Here is a 21,875-nt window from a genome sequence, read left to right as displayed (position 1 = left end):
GTGTCAGAGATGCTCATCCATTCCTAAAAAGCTGTGACAGGGTGCAGCTGTCAACAGTTTGCAGCTGAGCGCTCCTCAGTCAGTAGCCAAAGACGGTCGCAGTTATGAAGCTTTTTCGTAGCCTGTGAGATTACAGTTTGTGAGCTGAAAATATTGGAGAGGAGAAAATAGAAAGAATTGCTAAGCGGCAGGAAAAGGCAATACTTATCCAAGAAATGATGCTGAATACTAAATGTAATTATTTTTAAACTGGCGATATTTTTCTGGGATAAATCCTTTTTAGGTGCTTATGACAAAAAAAACTATTGAAATGATTACCTGTGTTGAAAATTGACTGTAATAATTTAAAATGGACTTTTTGATTTCATTTCAAAATGCATGTTACTTCTTGGACATGTATGTTTTGTCCAAGAGGTAACATCGCCCCCTTGTGGATGTTTGAGACATTTCCAGATGGGAGTGTTGATAAACGGATGTGAAAATGTATGTGGAAAAACTACAGCTAGTTGTAGTTGTAGCCACAACTAGTGGCTACTAGTTGTGGCCACTAGTACTAGTGTGGTACTAGTGGCCACACTAGTACCACACTATGTAGTACTAGTGTGGTACTAGTGTACAACCTTAAAACCTTGTTTTACGGGTTTTTTTGAATAAAAAAACCTTAAAACAAGACCTGAGCACGGCAATGAACTTGCTAAATGTCTTCACATATTTTTGTTATTTGGAGTTTCTTTTAGAAACAAAAAGGAAGTGACTACAAAGAAAGTATTTGTACATACAAAGAACCCAAAACTAGTATTTAATTACACCTCAGTCAGCTCAGGATGATTTTCTTTGAAAAAATAGAAAAATTAAGTAAAGTCACAGTTTTTTAAGCCTCTCTGAACCCGGTGGTCGTTCCACCATCACCACAAATCTCTTTCTTATTTCCACTGTTATTTGCACACTTTGACTCACATTAATAACTCTTTTTCTGCAAAATTTACATTATTTCAAATATTTTACTTACTCTGATGGCTTGCAGAGATACACATGCACATCACGTATATTTAAAAACGTTATCCTACACAGTTGCACATCCCTTAGATCAGAGAATGGTATCTCTGACACAGTATCTTTATATTGTGATCTGCATAGTATAATATTCTTACATTTGTTTTTACTTTTTAAAAAAATGTTAACAATTCTTTATCTTTGTGTGGACTTTGATGCATTGCACCTGAATTTTCCCTCTGTGGGACAATAAAGTGCATTTTTGTTCTATTCTAATAAAATGTATAAACAGAAATAAAGTGCATTTTTGTTCTATTCTAATAAAATGTATAAACAGAAATAAAGTGCATTTTTGTTCTATTCTAATAAAATGTATAAACAGAAATAAAGTGTATTTCTGTTCACTGCAATCTGATAATCCCAGGGTTGGATTTATACAAAATGAATGAAGGTTTTATGAAGAGAGCAAAGCTTTATCAACTTTTTATTTATTATTATTATTATTATTATTATTATTATTATTATTATTATTATTATTATTATTATTATTTGTTATGCTGAGGTGTTTTCCAAGGAAGAAAAAAATTAAATTCTGATTGTTTTCAAGGCTCTGTATCTCTCAACACACAAAAACACACGCCCACGCACACAGATTATGTTCTCTTAAATTGTACAAGCAAATAAAACAAGTTTGAATAGAAAGTTAGAATAACAACCAGCTTGAATCTATTTCGAATCAGCCGTACACACTTGGCTATTTTTGTAAAGCAACGTGTAACATGAGCTCACACCCGGCAAACATTCTCTTTCACACAGGGGAAGACAGAGTCTCAAACCAAAAGACAACTCTCAGTCTGTCTGTATCCCACAACAAAGATTTCAGACGGGTTTTAACACTTTCATGTTTCACTGAGTCCAAGTGGAGTGACGAAGGAGGTCAGCTACAGAGTTTTTATTTCAGGCTTTGGGTGTTGTAATGTTCCCCAGCAGCTGTTGTGACTCTGTGTCACAGAACATGTGGATAAGCGTCAGCGTGTGGGGAATCTCCAGTACTTTCCAGCTTAAACCTTAAACTTTTGCCTGGTAAGTTACCAGCTCCATTTACTCCCATTTCTCTGAAAACCTTCAAAGTGCTGCTCAGAGGAGTGAGACAGGATTTCAAGTTACAGGACAAAGTGACAGGTACGATGATCTGCAAGTTGATTGAAAATAAAATCAGGACTGCTGAGAAAGTAACACACAGATGTAGTTTAATATAGCAGGAAAAAGTAGCTTAGATTTGAAAAAGTTTCAACTTATTACTGACTATACTGTTTATAACTGGGCTCAGGTCAGTTGAAGGCAGCCATGCTTCATCTTTAACCCCTTTACTGGGGAGCCACACAGAAAATGATTATAGATTTGTCTAATTTTACAAAACATTTTCTATCCATTTATTCTCCACAGAAACGTTGCAATGACTCTCCAGTGGACGGCGGTGGCCTTCTTCCTGTATGCAGAGATAGTGTTGAACCTCATCCTGTGCATACCCTTCATATCAGCACACAGGTACCAGAATATGCTATGTTAACATTAGATCAACACTTTAAATGTCATTTCAGGCCTGTGCAGATCAGACTGTGCAAATCTACACTTTTGAGTCAACATGTAAACAATACAGTTCTAATAATTCTCCAGCTAATTGCATCTTTATTGTTTTAATAAATACTTCTATTGTCTGACATTAAAGTAACACATATTGTACCTTCTTTGCAGATGGCATTTAGTTTTCCACTGGAGAATCTGGAGCTGGTTGTCTCCATACTGGAACAAGTTCTTCTTTGCGATGATAATGGCCCTTGTTGTTCTTTTTTGTGGTAAGGACTCGGCTGACAGAAAGTGGTCACATTCCTTGAATTTTGTCATATTTTGTGAACTTATGACAAAAAGCTTGGCGTTTCTCATTATTTCATTCATCATTTCTCACGTATATTTGACACACCAAAATAAAGTAAAACAAAATTGTGAAGCAGGATGGGAAGACAATGACCATGAATACATTTGTATTCATCCTACAAAATTGTCCATTGTAACTGGTTTCTGAATCAGAAAAACACCGAATGCATCCTGAAATTGGAGGTTTATGGCTACATGTATAATTTAGTGATTGTTTAAGGTATTGTATTTCTCACAATGTGTTTTTTATTTAACCAGTGGCAGACATATAGTACCGCAGGATATTTTGTTTCTTCACTGCTTGAACGTCTGAAATTAAGTGAAATACTGGCTTGTTTTGATCATAGCTTTTATTACCAACAGAATAGTAAATCCTACTATTCTCACTTCCTACCACAGGACTGCCCTCAACTTGGGTGCAATGTCAACATTTCCAAATCAATTGGGAAATTAATGGAGCTGTTCTGTGAAGACCTGCGAGGTTTAGTGAAAAAACAACATTATGAAGACCAGCAGAAAGACCAGAGATAAAGTTGTGGGCAATCTGAAAGCAGGGTCATAAATTAAGAGTGTAAAGACATTATGGTATATTCTAGCTATCTAAAAATGGAAGCTCATTCCAACAATACATGGGTCATATAAAGTCTGGGACAACAACTTAAAACAGCCCAGAAGTACAATACGTTTGAATGGCCCAGTCAAAGTCCACAACAACAGTACATCCAACTGACAACCTGTGTCTGGAGCTGGAAATTAACTTTTATAAACTCTATCCAGGCTGAGAGAGCCTGAAATACTGAACAAGGATGAACAGGATACTTTATGTTCCTGTATTGCACAACACGGTTTAGGTTGTTATACAACAAAATGTGAAAAGTTCTGCATGAATAAGCGACATCAGTACGAACTCCTGCTCAACCTGTCATGTCTGCTTTCTAACCCTAACCTCAGACGCCATCCGAGAAGTGCAGAAGTACTCTGGCCCTGAGCCCATGCATGATGCCCAAGCCAACCCGAACCTGTACGACCACGTCCACATGAAGCTGTTCAGGGCCCAGAGGAACCTTTACATCTGTGGCTTCTCTCTTTTTCTCTGGCTGTGAGTGCAGAGCCAGACAAACGACATCCTGAGGTCCTGCTTTATCTGTATAACATGCAGTCAATTTGCTTTTCTGCTCTGCAGTGTCATGCGCCGGATTGTCACTCTGCAAAACCAGATTGCTGAGACTTCGGTAAACACTGCAGGTCTTCAGGCACAGATGGATAATGCATTTAAAACTGCTGAGAAGCACCAGGAGGACAACCAGATTCTCAAAACAGTGAGAATTAGTGATTAGTATTTTTGCAGTGATAGAAACCTTACAAAAAATTTAATAACTTGCATGCATTTCTTGTTCTGATCAAAAGTTTTGCAGAAGGACTTTGTCGTGTATAACTGAACTGAGATCATTTTTTTATAGCTGATGATGTTTTAGCGAAGTGTGTAGAGTATCCAAAAATCGTTTTCCAACAGGAGCATCAATATACTTTTCACTCAAATAGTCAAGTATATAAAGAACATGAAAGTATTTCAAGTTCTCAGTAGCTGATTAGATCTGATTTAATTGCTGTAATCAGACATACAAACTTTTTTTTCACATTCTAATATTTAAACTGAAAAAAAAATAAGTAAAAGATGGCTGTAGTTATAAGATAATGCATTCTCTTATCCAATGTAAAAATAAAAAATAGCGATTTGTTAACTAAGGACGATCGTGTTTGCTTAGGCTCTCCTGGGAAGAGAACAATCTACGCTGATAACAAATAATCAATTGAAGTTGGAGATTGAAAAGCTTCAAAGTCAACTAAAGGTTGCCGAGGAAGGTGAGTAGTCATTGCTTTGATTTGTTTAAATTAAAATAATTTAAAAAAATCTAAAAACAGTCAAACTTCTGTTTTTACTTGTTACGGTTGTATTTTTGTATGTTTTGTGACCCATAACAAAAAACACAAATGATTACATCCAATAAAGATCAATGAACAATCAATGTTAAAGTAAAAACATCAAACTAAAATTTTTCCTTGTACAATGTTTTAGACACTCTAAATCTTCAAGAAATTTTTTCCTACATTTTTGTTCTAAAACTGTCAAAGCAAGTTTAAAATTAAGCTTACTCTTTCCAAACAAGACGACAAGCATCAACCTTATTAAGCTGGATGAAAATTGAACGTCTTCTAGACGGCCACCGGCTGGCCTGAAGGCCCTAAAGAGTGCATTAGTTTGCTTCTGCCTTAAGTCATCTCTAACAACTGTGACTCTTTAGAAACGATTGACTGTTTTTGTGTCCAGCTGTGCGAAGGTCTGATGCTGAAGTTGAAGCCATGAAGAAGCAGGCCAAAGGTCTGGCGGGTGAATATGACAGACTACTAAGGGAGCACTATCTGCTGCAGGTACGCCGCACAAACCCAAATTACAGAACATTTTCACCTCACTCACAGCTGTCATAGTTTGTTGATAACACTGTTCTCGATCCACAGAACCTCCAAAGTGCTGAGGATAAAAAAGATCAGTAATCACGTAGCTGTGATGAGACCTGGGTTTTCCTCCACCCCTCCCACAGACGAGATGTCGCAGCAACAGCAGACACCATATGTCTTCGTCACAAAACTCTTCAGGTTTAATTTCTTCCGGAGAAGAAGATTGTTTATATATATATATATATATATATATATATACATGTAAAAGATTAAAAAAATTTTCTGCAATTTGTTGAATAAATAAAAGCCCATTTTCCATTTTGTTTTGCTGGCATGGTAACATTTCAACACATATGCACATATGCAATCTTAGTTCATCTTAGAACCGGCTGGAAAAATGTTTTGAGAGTTTATTACTGATTATGATTTTTTAATAACACATGAGGTCCACAGATTCAAGATGTACTACTTAAAGATGTGCAAAAGACCAAAAGACTCCAGAGTAGATATTTTGACTTTTACAAAAACACATACATTAGGGAAATTTTGTGAGATTGTAACGTAACATCTCCTGTACAGAAAAAGACAGAAGGACTCTCCTGTTACTTTTAAAATAATTCAAGAAATGCTTTTCCTGTAATCATTTCTTGTAGGTAACCAGAAAAACCCAGAGTGGAGTTTAATGGAAAGACTATTCTCTATTGAGTGGAACGGATCCTTTTGCACAGCAATAGAAACAGCGCTGGGGGAAGCAATATTTAATTGTAAATGTGAAGGAGGACAGATGTCCAAACAGATTTCTTTTAAATATAAATATATCTAAATATAGCAACGCCCATGTATTAAATGATCAATTAATGTGACAGCCCCACTAAGTGGATTAAAGAAACAGTGTTTAGTATCTATTTCCTGTGTCATTCCACACAAAACTTAATTCATGAAATTGTTTATGTTGATTTTTGGGATTGTCACTGATATATGGTGGGTGTTCCATGTCATTAAATGGTGACATATGCCATACCTGTTTTACCCATTGTATTAGACTTGGAGGAAGAGGTGTTGACAAAACTCCATGATCCAAAAAACACAGTAAAACATAAGAGCTGAGTAGAGTGACATTCAAATTTAAAACAAAATGAGGCACAGCGGTGGCTACATGGACTCCACACACCACACAGTACAACCAGAAAAATGAGGTAGGTTTTGCGGCAAAGAGCCTTATCTTTGCATTATTTGTTTAAAAGTAACCTATTAGTTAGAACGCTTAAACTGTTGCCTTTGCAACATACAGTATAAGGTATGCAAGGCAATGCTAGAATCAACATATTCAGGACATGCAGCGATTATTTTCCCTTGCAGAGAACTTACATTTAAACTTTGCCTGTAGAGATTTAAAAATGTTGTCCCAATGTATACCGAAGACATAATGCAAATGTACATGTGAGCAAATGCATGAACACAACATTAACAAAGCAGGGTGTGACTACACTTTTCTTATCCTGGTACACAAAATGACATTACAACCAGGCTGAAAATAAAAGCAAAGATTCCAACAGAAAATTCAGCACAACTATATTAAGGACGGAAACCAAACTTAAAACGCTTGTTTTTTTTTTTCTTCTAAATGTTTCAGATAACACACTTCTGCACAAATCATGTACAAATTTATATACCTGTCTGGTCTGAGATATGTCTCAGCACATGTGTTGTGCATCAAGAGTCAGAAGAGAGGACGATGTGTAGGAGCTTACAAACGAGTCTCTCTTTCGGGATTGCAGTCAGGGCTCAGTATAAATTGCTCACAGTGCATGGAGCTGTTCTCTTCTTTCCTCAGCGACTCCAGTTCACCATTTTGGTTGCTCAGAGCCTCCTTCTCCTCCCTTTTAATATGTCTTTTGAGAAGAGCAAATCCCCAAATACAAAGGAAGAAGGAGACCGCCCTCAGACCAAGTGTGAGGCCCAGGTACACTATCCTGTATTAAACACAATATTGTTAGAGGACAGATTGCTCCATAGTCTTTGGTGCATGTCTAAGTCAGGCTCCAAATCCCTAAGGGGAAAGTGATTGTTAATATTCACACTTTTGTATTCATATTTTCAAGAAGCCTTCACTCCACTGCATTTTAATTAAGGACACATCAGTCGTCCTCTCGCAGCTGATAGGGCTCAGAATAAAGACAAGGTGGGATTACCTCCCTTTCAGCATTTTTTAAATTAGAAACAAACAGTTTGGCCCGTAATTAAAATCCATGTGGAGCTTACAGAGTGTGACAATTAAAAGCAACCCAGTCATATCTGTCTTTGCTCTCTCCCTACCACACTAATCAGAGTTCACTCTCTGTTGAAGAATATTACCTTCAAAACAGGGAGGAAAAGTAAGTGTCTACATTCATGAGGTGCTCTGGCATGCCCCACACTTAGATAAACCCTGATTTAAAATCTTTTAAATTTGCAACAAATCGCTAACCTTTAAACTGTTTTTCAGTTCCTGGAAACTATTGGGCGGTTGTAAGAGGTCCTAAAGGTTTTAAAGCATTTCATGTAGAAATTGCTTTCACACTTCTACATCGTGAAAACAAGACGTAGAAGACAAGACAGCAAAACAAGACACAATACGTCGTGTTCACATTACCTGTACGATGAAGTGTTGTATATTCTACAAGCACCTTCTCCTCCACATGTGCTGTATGCCCATTTGAGGCAGGTTGTATCTATTATGGCGCCAAAGTAGATGGGAGCGGGTATTCCTGCTGTTGTGCAAGATAAAGAATACTTAGTTTATCCATCTGCTACTAATGAGGTTTTTTTGGTGTAGTTTACACTTACAGTTCAAAGCTAATGTTAGCAAGTGCCAATAGACTAAGTTATCCTTGTTAGACATGAGTCTTCTATGATATTATCAAATTGCAATATCACTGTCATCAACCAAGGTCTAAGATTATATTACCAGTTCATTTCATGCTAATTAGTCATGTGAGCATCCAGTAAATGCTTAGATGCCCCAGATGCATCAATAAAAAGCTCTTACCCAGGGTGCGTGTGGCCAGTGTGTGGATTCCAAGAGCTAGGGATTTCAACTCAGGCTTTATGCACCTGTAAGCACATAACTAAATCCTTCATTATTTTTATTTAATCACATTGAAACAATTTGTCATCATATGTGTCATTTATTACGTGCCTGACAAGAAGCATGAGGCCCGGCGTACCCCCGAGAGAGATGATGAAGGAACTGAGGACAGACAGAGCCAGGAAGTACGGAAACACTCTGTCACAACTGTGTCCGAGTGAACACTGGCCTAAACTAGCCGTTATATTTCCTGGTTGGACATTAGTCACTGACACACACCGGCAGTTGTCAAAAACCTGACACAAGGAGAAACAATCAATTCCTAAAAATCAATTAAAAGGTGAGAGGTAGCACATTATATAACTTAGCTATAGGTGACAGTATGGAAATACTCTGAAAGCAGTGATATGCTATGTGTCCAACCATGTTTCTTCCAGAGCCTGAGGACGAAGTGCATCCAGCTAAACACGGAGATATGTAGGTGATCCCATTCTCTCCACACACTGGGTCCCACTCCTTTGGTGAGCACAAGCAACCGGAATTACAGTCAGAAAACAAAGACTGTTCCTGATAAGACAAGTCTTCCACTCTGTGAATGACAACAACAGCAAATATACATATCATTGTGCATTTTATTTAGGAATATAGACAGAAACTTACATTCTCTTTTAGTTTCAATGGGAGGAAACTCAAGTGTTCTGGTACAAAACATGATATATGCTTTTCGATGTATGCGTTTTCTTCTTAGATTTTCAGAATTATTGACACAATCCATCCATATTATACAAATCTTGTTTTATAAGGACAAAACGTGTCTCCAAATGTTCGCACAGTTCTGATGAGAACCCAAATTGTTGTCAAGAAAAACTCTATTAATACGTTCTTATGCTGGTACAACATGTTTATGATCAAAATACTTAATTTATTCTGACTTCATGGGTAGCTGTGAATCATGTTCCTCCCAAAGTATATTAAATGTTTGCTAAGCTACTTAGTATTTTTAACTTTACTTGACCAAAGAAAGAATATGTTTTACACACAGAACCCTCCAGAACTCTTAGAAAAACTCTTTACACAAGAAAATCCTGAGGCTATCAAACTTTCTGATAAAAACCTGATTTGTTTAATTCCAACAACATGTAATATGCTGTGAATGATTGTGGGCATGACACAACAAAGAAACATTCATAAAAACAAAAAGTCTATAACCTAACCATATGAGAACATGTGAATTATTTTGGTTACTGGTGCAGGACTTTCTCAAAATACCAGCCAAATCTCTCTAAACAGATTATTTTGTGTAAACATTCTCGCAGTGGATTTGCTAAAGCTATTCAAGAATGTCAGGGATAAAGTTAGGGTTTGTCCAGCTAACACTTCTGTCTCAAGAACAAAAACAGTCCAAACAAAAAGTAATGAGAAAACACATTCCAGTCTACATCGCCTTAGGAAATGCATTACGGAAAATTTAAATAAACAACGTTCCCACCTGCCTCTGCTTTCGTTAGGCTGATTACCCTTTAAGGCAACTGTATCCTAGTAACCACGGCAACAGCAACCATACCGTAAACCTCGCTTTATTTTTGGCACTTGGAAGCAAAATAGGCCTAGCCAGAAGGCCTGAGTTACTTAACCTGGACACTTGAATACCTCATCAGGTATAAGGACAGCTTGAAAACATTTACTTAAAACCACTTAGCTTGCATTCATCAAAAGTCATATAACTATTACATACCCAGTGTATGAAACTGTGATGCCAGCCACCTTCATGTTCTCACAGCCCATGGCTAAGAATAGGAATGACAGGAAGAACCCCAACAGGGAAGTCCCAAAGGCAAATTTAGCTGCTCCCATTACGCCCAGTTTGTACTTCTTCATGGCAACGCCTCCAGAGAACATCCCAAGGGCCACAGCTGGGATGTTGATCATGCCTAGCCAATCAGAGAAAACAACTCATTCTTAAAGGGAGAGCGAATTAGGAAAGAAGTTATATAAGCAGCATGTGCAGAAACTTCCCTTCCAAACAGGGATCAAAATAAGAAATATTAAATTAGTCTCATACATATTTCATTTAAATACAGTAACAGCCATTCATAAAAGACATAAAATTGTCTTCTGATGGTTAAGAAGATGTATGTATTTCACACTGAACTTATAAATCTCCCACCCATGAACTCTGTGGTGACGAATGAGATCTATGCTTTTACACTGTTTTCAGCTGCAATATATTGATCATTTAAATGGTCTTATTGATCTGTGACATTTGTTGCTAACAACAGAATACCAAGCATTTTGCTAAATGTCGCACTATAAAGCTGCAGCACCTACTTCAAACAGAAGTAGAGGTTGGATTATACAAATTTATCAAAAGACGTCCTACTAGAAAAAACAGAAGACATACAACTTCCATCAGACCTTCAGCACAACATCACAATCTCTAAGAAAGCCTTCAGGTTCATAATTAAATAGATACATGTAATTAAAAATGTCTAAATTTACTTACCCATAAGAAAATTGGCTTTTGATGCCGACTGGCCGTAGTGCTGCTCAATGTATTTTGGTTTGTAGGTTACCATGCCAATGAGTGAGTTGAACTGAATGATTGTTACACCCAGGTAGAGGATGTATACAGGATTTCCAAGAAGTATCTTCAATGTTGGCACAAATTCTGTGAAGGAAAGTTTAAATTAATAAATGTCGTTGTTTGCACGTCAAATTAAACATTAAAAAATAGGTAATAATTAATAAACCTTTCTTAATAAGTTACAAAATGTAGTGAAATGAGCTCAGACTAGCAACTCACTAAAGATTTACCCTGGAGGGCAGAAGATGATGCCTTTATTTAAAGAGGCGATACAACTCTAAATACTCCAGTGAGCGCATAAAGATACAAATCTGTCTACATCCATAACATATTCCCTTCTAAAACAATTAATGCACAATGTAACCTTTGAAATTTGTCACAGTGTAACCGCAAACATTGTTGTATTTTATTGAGGTTTTATGTAATGTACCAGAACTTATTTTCATATTGGTCAAAATGATCTAGTCAGTAGTACTGACGCACCAAAAATGAAAGGGTTTGACCCAAAATTAAACTTTTTAGTCCACAGACAAAATCCTGAGAGTGGAAGAAAACTAAGACTGCACATCAGAATGAACACATCTAACAGCCAGAGTCACAATAGTACGGTTTAGCTCATATTCAAGGGTTAGAATGGTCCACTCAAAGTCCAGACCTAAAATCAATTGAAAACCAACTTGAAAATTACTGCTGACAGATGCTCTCCATCCAACCTGACTGGACTTGAGCTATTTTCCAAAGACGAGAAAATATTTCAATCTCTATTCGTGCTCAGCTTGTACAGATTCCCCCAAACAACTTGGAGTAGTAACAGCAATAGAAGTATTGACTCATGGGACACTTCAAACATTGAAGGCAGTGATGTTTTTTGTCTAAAAAATTACAAATCTTTTCTGTTCGCTTCTGTCTGTCAAATAAAATCTCAATAGAACACATGGTAGTTTGTGATTTTAAGGTGAAAAAACATATAAACATGTATGACACGGCATAACCCCATGAGGTTTGTTGTACCGTTGGCCATAACGTGTAAATTGGTTGGTTCCTCAGGTCTGATCTTGTGGTCCAGGGTTGGCGAATCTGGATCTTTGATAAACCTGGTCTGCTCTGGAGTACAGATACTATCATGTTTATCCACAGGTATTGGCAAAGACTTGGGCAGGAACCAGAAAGGAACGGCGGACAGGAGCGTGACAGTGCCAGCCACAAGGTAACCCAGCCACCACGCTCCTACCCAGCGGGCATCTTCAGGGGTAAGGGTGATTGTTTCTGTGAAAAGAGAAGCACACAGTCAACACCCTGTATTGTGGTGGAATTTATTCCCATCTTCATGAATTAATTAGATCTTTATCACTTTCATAAAAATGACTTTAATGCTCCTCTGCCTTGGGAACATGTTCATAAATCCTTATACACAAGTCCATCTTTTCTTCTCTTTAGGCTTAAACTACAGTTTCACAAGAGCTTTAAAAAAATGTCTTGCTTCTGATCATAGCGTTCACGTTTTGTCTGGTTACACCCACAAACTACTATGTGTTTTAATGGGATTTTAGAAGATAGACAAATTCAAACAAGTCCATAATTTAGTGGTGGAAGAAACCCTGATGATATTTCTTCATGATGCTGTTTGTTCACCAATATTCGGTAACAAACTTTTGCAGTATAGTAGCATTCATACAGAGACTATATGACACACAGATGGAGTTCTTTATTAACTAAAGGATTCTGGACTGAGCTTAAGTTTAATTTTTAATTTAAGTTTGTAGACTTCCATTTGTAAAACTCAATAAAGTATCAATAAAACCCAACAAAGTACATCAAAATCTGTGACAGTAATGTAAGGAATTTTCAATCTTTCAGCGTTGTGAATACTTCAACATGGCACAGAAATTTGTCCGGTTTGATTTTCTGCTGGCAGAATGCCTGAAGAAACTACATGTATAATGTACAACAAATAATTTCCAAATCTAACTAACTTTCCAGAGGCTAAACCAGCAAAGAATGACCCAACAGCGTGTTTGAATCATCAGTTGGAGTTCAGCTTTACTCACCCATGTCTACGTAGCCAACATCGACATAAATCTTGGCACACAGTGACCCAAGCAAGAAACCAAATACAGGACCAATAATTGCAATAGTTTGGATGCAACCTGTGATAAAAAGAAAGCATTTAGTCTCAGCTACACAGATACATGTTGTCAGTATCACTACAGTTATGTGATTTTTTTTTTTTTATGTATTAAATGCATAAGCATGATTGACCAATGTTAAAACTGATGTTTTTAGTGAGGACCAATATTAAGAGTAAGAGTCGAGGAGGCTATCTTGGGAAACACTCATTATGTAAGAAATAATCCACACAGGAAATCCATATCTAAGCATGTAACGCATATAAGAATGTATACAAAAATGTAAATATAAGATATCCTACATAAGCACAAGAGACATTACTTTGATAGCAGTTACCAAACACCAAAAGAATAAGATAAATGTCTTTTTTATTCTAAATAGTTGTGAATTAATCTAAATTACCTATATACAGGGCAGCATTTTCCGACTGTGCATAGTCATCAATATAGGATATTCCTAAAGGCTGCACAGGAGTCTCTCCAATTCCACGCAGAACATTTCCCAGCAACACATACATCCACATTGAAATGCTGGACTCTTGCTCGCATCCTGCAGTTCACAAGGAATAAAAAAAACAAAACAAAACACTAATTCAGTACAAAAAGTGAAACTTACATATAATTAGAGTGATTACACGGATGATTCAAGCATTTAATTATGTTTAATTTTGAAGATCATGGCTTACTGATAATGAAAACCTAAAATTAAATTACTCTGAAAAGTTAATCTTATAAAAGAATGATTTTTAGTGGAGAGATGCTTTGTTCTGTTTTGTCCTACACAATCGAAGGGAAGGCTGCTGATTGGACAGCTTTCCAGCAGATAGTCACTAACAACCTCCACAAAAAGGGAAAGCCAGAAAAAATCACTGCTGTTCATGAAATGCTGTACCAAGGCTTATTAATGAAAAGTTTAGAGGAAGGTAAAATTGTGTTAGAAACAGCAATAAATGCACTTTTGAGTGGATTGCCTCTTAAAGGCGAGATTCACAAGGTGCAGGCCATAGCAGGAGTAGCTTTCCCTCACACAGAGGGACTGAGAACGTGGGATACATCTGTCACATTCTTTAAGTTAGGCTACAGCTGAACCCAAGACGACGTTAGATGTGTTTCATGTGGGCCAAGGAGAAAAAGGACTGGAGTGTTGCTTAGTGGTCCAAACGCCGTCTTCAGATTAAAATAAATTTTGCATTTCTTTTGTAAATCAAAGTCCCAGATTCAACGTGAATTTGGGACTTTGAAGTTTGCTTGAAGTCCAGTGTAAAGTTTCCACGGTCAGCGATGACTTTGGGAGCCTTGTCGTCTACTGATGTTAGCTTATTAAGTCCAAAGTTTATGCAAAGTTGTCTACCATTAAAGCTCACAAAGTATTGCCCATTGCACACTTTATGGACATACTTTCCAGTGATGCTTCAGAGCTACCAGTTTTAATTGTTGTGACTGCACCAATTTACAAAAAGCATAGTTATAAAGATGTGTTTTTCTCCCCCACCCCCAACATGAGACGGCTGAACTTCCATATCTTACCTGCAGAGGGCAGTGAAGAGGGCCTATCACCTGCCCTGGATGACTCCAATGAACTTACTGGACATGGAGAGAGCTGGCTGGTTGAATTCTCGGAAGCTCTGATGGTTGTTTCAATCTTATAGCTGCGTATAAAATACCAATGCCAATACTGTTAAACAAGGGGAGGGAGAAAGCATCAGGTACAGTTAGACTCTCGCAATTTAAATCCACACAGTGGGTATGTGAAGCAACTTTTTAAATGTGGATACATTTCTATGATGAAAGAAATATGAATGTATACAACAACTTTAGATGCAAAAGGTGTTTGAATTTTTGAAGAAGTTCACTCACCGGCCAGTGATGAAATGAGGCATGGCGATCAGGAAGGTTCCCAGAGACATCAAAATGCATCCAATTGCTATGATCTTAGGCCGGTGGAGCTTAGCACCAAAATAGCTCACAAAAGCAATCACTAACAAATTCCCTGCAGAGAGTTTACAAATAAGATTAAAAAAAAACAAAAGGTAAACAAATTCCATTTATCTAAATATCATTTATCAGATGACACCAAAGCTGATCGTCTTGGCGTTTTGTGTGGGAAAAGTTATACTGGAGGTCACTCTGAAAACATCAAACCTACATGAGCTGCTAAACTCTACAGGACTTTATGATGCAATTTTTTATGTTCTCTAACAAACCTCTAGGCCTTCAAGCAACAGCTGGATTTATATTGATGTTACGTTGCACAATAGGAATTAAAAATCTGTTAACTTGACTAAGCAACAGGTACTTCTGAATGTTAAGGAAAGGGGTGTGAGTGCAAGCGCACAACAAACCTTTCAGATTTTTATTTGTAAAAAGATATTTGCACAGTTATTATGCATGACACAATAATTGTGATGCATAATCACAATTATTATATGATTAATAATAATGGTGTATTGGTGTAACTACAACCAATACACCAAGGTTTGGGTTGTAATGCCAGAAGCTACAGTAGTTGTCTTAATGCATAGAACACAAAAATTAAAGACCATGCAGAAAGGAACAGAAAACCCACCAATTTCAAAGCTTCCATCTATAACGCCGATCAGATAGCTGGGAATGTCAAATCGTCTCTCCAGTTGTGTAATCGTGCTTTTCATGTAGCTGCCGGATAAGGTCTTAGCAAAGTAGGCGTAGGACAAGGCTGCAAGGAACATCTAGAGAGAGAAGAGATATTATTTACCTCAACATTACCTTAAACTTGCTAAAAGAATGCCTTGAAAAAATAAAGGTATGAGTGGACAGTGCAACTGGCTCTTTGTTAGAAGGAAGCTGGCATAATTCCTGGGCCAGAGTATCATGTTCTTCATGTCTTTGCCTCATCACCTGCGCACACTGACAGGCAGTAACAAAAGAAGGATTAGTGGGCCCAGTAACAGGAAGGCTTAGTCACATCCACAGTACTCTGAGCTGTAAGAATAATTGGAAACAGGTGGTGGGGGGGTAACTATAGCTACACTCTGATGAAAGAGCTGAAAATATCCTGAACTTAGAAGAAATGGATAATCAGATACACATCTTTTCCGACAGAAATAAACGTTCTCATATATTAAGGGCATATTTTATGATTTTGGGATATTTTTGTGCTCAATTGCCTTTGAACTTGAAGTGTGTCAGTGTAACATGGATTTCCAAGTTCAAACTTCAAAAGTATGTGAAAAATAAAAGTGCACAAAACCCCCAAATAAATGACAGAGACAGGTGACATTACAACAAACAACAAACTGCAGCCGTGCCATGTGAAAGCTACATTCATGTTTTTATTTAGTGCGAGCGTAAACACACTAGGTCTAACCTTTCAAACACATCGAACTCCTGCCACAAAATTTCTTAATAACGTCCTTTTAAAACACAGTTTTACAAGTCATTTTATCACAAAGGGTTAACTCCAGTGGTATTTCTTGGCGTGGGAGAAAACCAGACAAAACACAGCTTATCTGAAATTCCTGTATTTTTTATTTATTTATTTTCACTAAGCAGCTTTGTCAGGGCTTTTAAACACACTCCCTAATCTAATAACGTGGAATAAGAACTCTATTCAAACTTCACAAAGTTTTCACAGAGAATAACCTGGGAGGCCAAAGAACACTGAGATCAGCTGCACTCAGCAACTTACCAGGCCAATGAACAGCCTTCATAGTTATAATGCTGCTGCATCCTGAATTTACACTTAATAGTCAATATAAATATAGGCGCAGATTAATAAAACCACCAACATAAGTTCTTAGTTGTAAATCAGAACTATTAAGGCATCCTGTTCAGAAGGAAAGGTTTTAGGCTACACTGACAAGAGCTCCCAGTACAGTATCTCTTTGGCTATTTCATTTATATGACACTTGGATAAAGACCATAACGTTCCTACTATAGAAAATAGACTGCGGTAATGCTGCAGAGAAAACTGTTTTACAAATAAATAATTCACTATGTGCCAAGTCCACTTCTTTTCGGTGCTTGCGCCTGCTAGTCAAAAAATACCAACAACACTTTGATTCTAAAGCTGACAGAAAAAGAGCTGAACCACACGAATGTGAAGCCTCTGCAAACACACGGGAGGATCACCTCCAGTTCAAGACTGCTTTTATGTCTTTGAAAGTGACGAGCACGTGGGGCCCCATTTCCCACTAAGCTGAAGCACTTTGTATATGTTTGTATGACCTTTTTGTGGTATGCACAATTAACTCTGTGGCTTCACTGACTGCAAGACAATAACTGGACTTCAATTTGTGTTTTAATTACCATCTTTTAGCTGAATGTTTATTATCCTGAACTGTTACAACCACAAACTTTAATCTATTTTATTGGGATTTTATTTGGAATAACTAACAAAGTAGTGCATGTAGGGAAAGGAAAGGAAGATGTTCGAAACATTTTTCGAATAAAAATCAAACATGTGTGAATATATTAGCCCCTTTGCTCTGATAACGCTAAATTAAATCAACTAAACAAAGTTACTTAATTAGAAGATATACTCCGCCTGTGTCTGTCATTTAATATTAGTATGAATCCAGCTGGGATTTTTTTCATTTTCAGAGGTTTGTACATTACAGTTCACTCTTCCTTTCAACAATATTTTTTATTTAGTTAGATATCAGGTAACTTGTAATTTAGTCCTACAAATTACCTTTAGATTTGGATGACAGTTCTTCGCTGTACATGTGGCAGGGCTGTCCTCTAGCATCCAGCTGGCTGTGCCTGGTTTTCCCAGTTTCTGCATGACAACAGCCTTCTCTCTGATTCACACACAGGCCTCAGGTCTTTTACAGGTTTATTCCTCACACCTGGGATATGAAGAGAGTAATAATTCAAACAAATTGGATAAACATTGCAGCATGAGCAGTAAATCATAAACAGGCTTTGGATTCAGAACAAATTTACAACAGAATCTATATATATATATCCATCCATCCATCCATCCATTGTCTGTTCACCCTTGTCCCTAATGGGGTCGGGAGGGTTGCTGGTGCCTATCTCCAGCTACGTTCCGGGCGAGAGGCGGGGTACGCCCTGGACAGGTCGCCAGTCTGTCGCAGGGCAACACAGAGACATACAGGACAAACAACCATGCACACACACACTCACACCTAGGGAGAATTTAGAGAAACCAATTGACCTGACAGTCATGTTTTTGGACTGTGGGAGGAAGCCGGAGTACCCGGAGAGAACCCACGCATGCACAGGGAGAACATGCAAACTCCATGCAGAAAGACCCCGGCCGGGAATCGAACCCAGGACCTTCTTGCTGCAAGGCAACAGTGCTACCAACTGCGCCACTGTGCAGCCCATATATATATGGGCTGCACATATATATATATATATATATATATATATATATATATATATATATATATGGGGTTGTGAAATACATTTCCCCCTCTTACAGATTTTTGCCTTTTTATACTTAAATATTACATTGCAACACATTAATTTCTATATCAAGCAGGTATAGAAATCTGTTTGATATTGAGTAAATATAAAAGTGGCGTCAAAGGAGGAATTGGTTCATACAGAAAAACAGATATTTAAGTACTAGATGGACACCTTAGTTATGTTTCGCTACCCACCACCATCCATAATTCCTGCCATAACTGTAAAAATAGGAAATCATTTAAACAGAACCTGTCTGACAACATGAGGTAGGTTTTAATATATCAAGAAACAAGTCATGACTCAATTCAACTTGATTCAGACTCAGAATCTGAGACCAGAATCTCACAATCACTTTTTCACTCCCTACACCCAGCCTTAATCTTCATACCTTGAAATATGTTTACTCTCCAGACTTACCAGCAAAGGTTTTAAATGTGGATTTAGCGCATGGTTTCCCAATAGTCTAGGTAATTCCATGAAACCACATGGGGAAATTCAGAAATTCATCATTACCAGGTGGCAACCATGTCTGCCATTTTCCTTTGAATATAAAACTGTTACTATAATTATATCTATGTTGTGTCTTATCAGTTTTCAAAATATTTTACAGCAGTTTTTTTTTACGCTGAATGAAATTTTTAGAAAAAAAAACTTGTAAATGTTATTTCTCTCATGAAAGACTTCACTTCGGAAAAAAAAAATGGACAGTTATTGTTTTGGTAGTTCCAGTTCAGAAAAGCATAAAACAATCTTGCATGGTTTAGCTGGTATCTCATGGTTTCTGTGCTGCAGTGAATTATGAAATCATTTTAACTGTCAATACTGCTTATCAATAGATAAAAATATTGCTCACCAAACAACATTGACATAATCATTGATAGATTAATGTCACTATTTGATTACTTGAGAAATGTGGCACTTTTGGCACTCCATACATTATCACGTTTATTTGGAGATCTTTGCTCCAAACCATTGTAATTAAAGAATGAGAAAATATTACACTTTATTTCCTCTTAAAAATAGAGATAAAACACAATTATTAATTTAAAAAAATCTAATAAAATATTAAATGAATTACGAATTTAAATTAAAAAGCACTAAATCTCAGTTATTACTCTTTCAGCCCATGATTTTCTATAACATATGGATTTGGGTCACATGCAAATGGTGCGATTTCATGATTTTGTAGATCCTGACATATTTGCAGATAAACGGTGTCTACAGCACCAGCAAAGTGTTTGAAGGAGATGCTGCACTGAAACGGACTATTTCTGTCAGTTACATAGCCTATCTGAAAGACAGATAAACACAAGGAAAGCTAATATTTATTTCATAAATTAGACCAGGCTACTTACCCAAGTCGCGTTTCTAATCTCTCGAGTTACAGTTGCTCTAGTTTATTTACTGTAGCAAGGCAAAAATGGAAAGAAAAAAAAAGGGGGGCAGTAGATTTAATAAAAATCCTCTTCTCTGACGAAAACCTCCCCACTGCTTGTTAAATCACCTGCTGCCACAGTGAAAGATCCACGGGAGCGCGCAGAGCGAGTGCCCAGTGGATGGGGATTGAACGCCGTCTGCACCGCGACGCACACTTGCTGTTTTAAAGGTTGGGGGGCGGGGAGGGAAGGCTAATTGTGACAACATATGCCAGGGATTTCCTGCGCTCCGATAAGCTCTGAATAGTTTAACATATTGATCAGACCTGTAGCGCGTTGTGACGTAAGTGACTCGGAGTCCTGCCTTGTGCGTCATTTTTCTTAAAGGACATTCAGTCACTGGCTGCTCTCAGCAAGTCTGTTGAAGATTATATATATATATATATATATATATATATATATATATATATATATATATATATATAAGCTTTATGTCTTATCATCACGTGCTAAATCATCAAATAATCATTTAATTCGCCCGGACTGTTGTACTGAAATGATCAAAATGCTATACAGTGTTGGGCAGTACATTTTAGCAAAATAAATGCACATGAAGAAATGTTAAATGTAATGATCCGTCTCTCCTGATAGGATCTCAGGGCCTGTCTTAGTAATTTTTACAATTTACATTTTAGTTTTACTTTGGTGGAGTGTCAACCTGAAACTTCATTGTATCTCAGTTGGATTTTGGGTGATGGACAAACACAAAGTTGATTGTCAAGTTGAAGGAAAGATTAGACATAATTTTTTTTTTACAAATAATCATATGAAAAGTCTGTCTGTCCATACTGAGAGAGAAGGACATCTCCACAGTATAATTTTGCCACCACCAACTTTCACAGCAGGGACGCTGAAGTCAGGGTGAAGTAAAGTGTTAGTTTCCTGTGTTCCCTAAATGGCATTTGGTAAGCTGCAGATGCGACTGCATTTGGCATTCTTTCACCAGTAGTTTCTCGCTGCCACTCTTAAAAAAGGCCAGATGTGTGAAGTCCTTGACTAACAGTTGTCCTGGTAACAGATTCTCCCTCCGGAGTTGTGAGTCTCTGAAAGCTTTTCCAGAGTTACCATGGCAGTCTTGGCTGCTTCTCTAATTTTCGCTCTCATTTCCTGGTGTGTCAGCTGTTATGTTAACTAATTAAGTGACTTGTGATGGGCAAGTGGTTGCAAAATTTTAATTAAGGGGATTTTAGAGTAAAGGAGGCTCAGTGCATTTCTATGCCACATTTTTTGTATTTAAAAAATAGAATGAAAAGCTTTTTTTTTTTTTGCAAACAGTGGATTTTGATGGTTGTAATCTGACAGAATTTGAAACAATTGAAGTGGGGTGAATAACCTTTTAAGACCTTGATGTATATATATGAAGCTCTTCAACATCAGAAAGGTAAAAGTCATTGAAGTAGGGCCAATGTGTGATGGTTTCCCCAAATATAAGAAAGTAGAACTGGAACAATCAAGACTGGAAGAGGATAGAAGATTATGTTGCAAAATAAACCAAAAAGAAGAGGATGGATTGGGAAGGTTTTCTAATGCTCACGGCTACAGAACTGAGACAAGCAAGTCAATTATGCTCACAAAGACTTCACAACTACCTTTAGGTGCTATCTACATGGCAAGTTATTATTCGACAACATTGCTGCCGTATCGTCATAGATATAAGGTCATAGAATTTGCTAAATGCTATTAAGACTTGTGTTGAAACCATAAAGTTAATATAAAGCTTTTTAACAACAAACAGACCAGATGAGTCTGGGATGAATCAAAGGATAAATGCACTGCCTCATGCTCACTGTTAAGTATAGCAAAGAATATGTGAAGCCATGGGCGTGTTTCTCATTCAAACGCCTTGGGGACCTTGCTAT

At 37.3% G+C, this 21,875-nt stretch overlaps 2 protein-coding genes across 5 annotated transcripts; one reads left to right on the top strand and one right to left on the bottom strand.

Annotated features, from left to right (window-relative positions):
- Positions 1 to 1,779: 1,779 nt before the first annotated feature.
- Positions 1,780 to 6,286, top strand: LOC114135921 (B-cell receptor-associated protein 29-like). 2 transcript variants are annotated; one of them, XM_028003638.1, is made up of 8 exons: positions 1,780 to 2,076; positions 2,440 to 2,541; positions 2,749 to 2,849; positions 3,880 to 4,027; positions 4,112 to 4,247; positions 4,695 to 4,791; positions 5,258 to 5,358; positions 5,446 to 6,286. In XM_028003638.1, the coding sequence occupies exons 2-8, from the start codon at positions 2,450 to 2,452 to the stop codon at positions 5,479 to 5,481; spliced, it is 711 nt and encodes a 236-aa protein (XP_027859439.1). In that variant the 5' UTR covers positions 1,780 to 2,076; positions 2,440 to 2,449; the 3' UTR covers positions 5,482 to 6,286. The 2 variants fall into 2 exon arrangements, with proteins under 2 accessions (XP_027859439.1, XP_027859428.1); XM_028003627.1 differs by having other exon boundaries at positions 1,780 to 2,175.
- A 203-nt stretch (positions 6,287 to 6,489) lies between these two features.
- On the bottom strand, positions 6,490 to 20,347 carry LOC114135914 (solute carrier organic anion transporter family member 1C1-like). Of its 3 annotated transcripts, XM_028003596.1 has the most exons (15): positions 19,936 to 20,347; positions 17,835 to 17,991; positions 15,729 to 15,870; positions 15,020 to 15,152; positions 14,690 to 14,811; positions 13,566 to 13,712; positions 13,085 to 13,183; positions 12,048 to 12,302; positions 10,956 to 11,120; positions 10,188 to 10,383; positions 8,876 to 9,041; positions 8,564 to 8,748; positions 8,414 to 8,478; positions 8,018 to 8,135; positions 6,490 to 7,358 (listed from the first exon to the last, which is right to left on the bottom strand). In XM_028003596.1, exons 2-15 carry the CDS (start codon positions 17,925 to 17,927, stop codon positions 7,133 to 7,135), a joined length of 2,112 nt encoding a protein of 703 aa, XP_027859397.1. In that variant the 5' UTR covers positions 17,928 to 17,991; positions 19,936 to 20,347; the 3' UTR covers positions 6,490 to 7,132. The 3 variants fall into 3 exon arrangements, with proteins under 3 accessions (XP_027859397.1, XP_027859406.1, XP_027859415.1); XM_028003605.1 differs by lacking the exon at positions 13,566 to 13,712; XM_028003614.1 differs by lacking the exons at positions 17,835 to 17,991; positions 19,936 to 20,347 and having other exon boundaries at positions 14,690 to 14,837; positions 15,729 to 15,829.
- Between the last annotated feature and the right edge of the window lie 1,528 nt (positions 20,348 to 21,875).

Source organism: Xiphophorus couchianus, chromosome 2, assembly GCF_001444195.1.
Source record: "Xiphophorus couchianus chromosome 2, X_couchianus-1.0, whole genome shotgun sequence".
NCBI lineage: Eukaryota > Metazoa > Chordata > Actinopteri > Cyprinodontiformes > Poeciliidae > Xiphophorus > Xiphophorus couchianus.
Note: the sequence above shows the minus strand (reverse complement) of the source record. Positions and strands in the feature narration are given on the sequence as shown.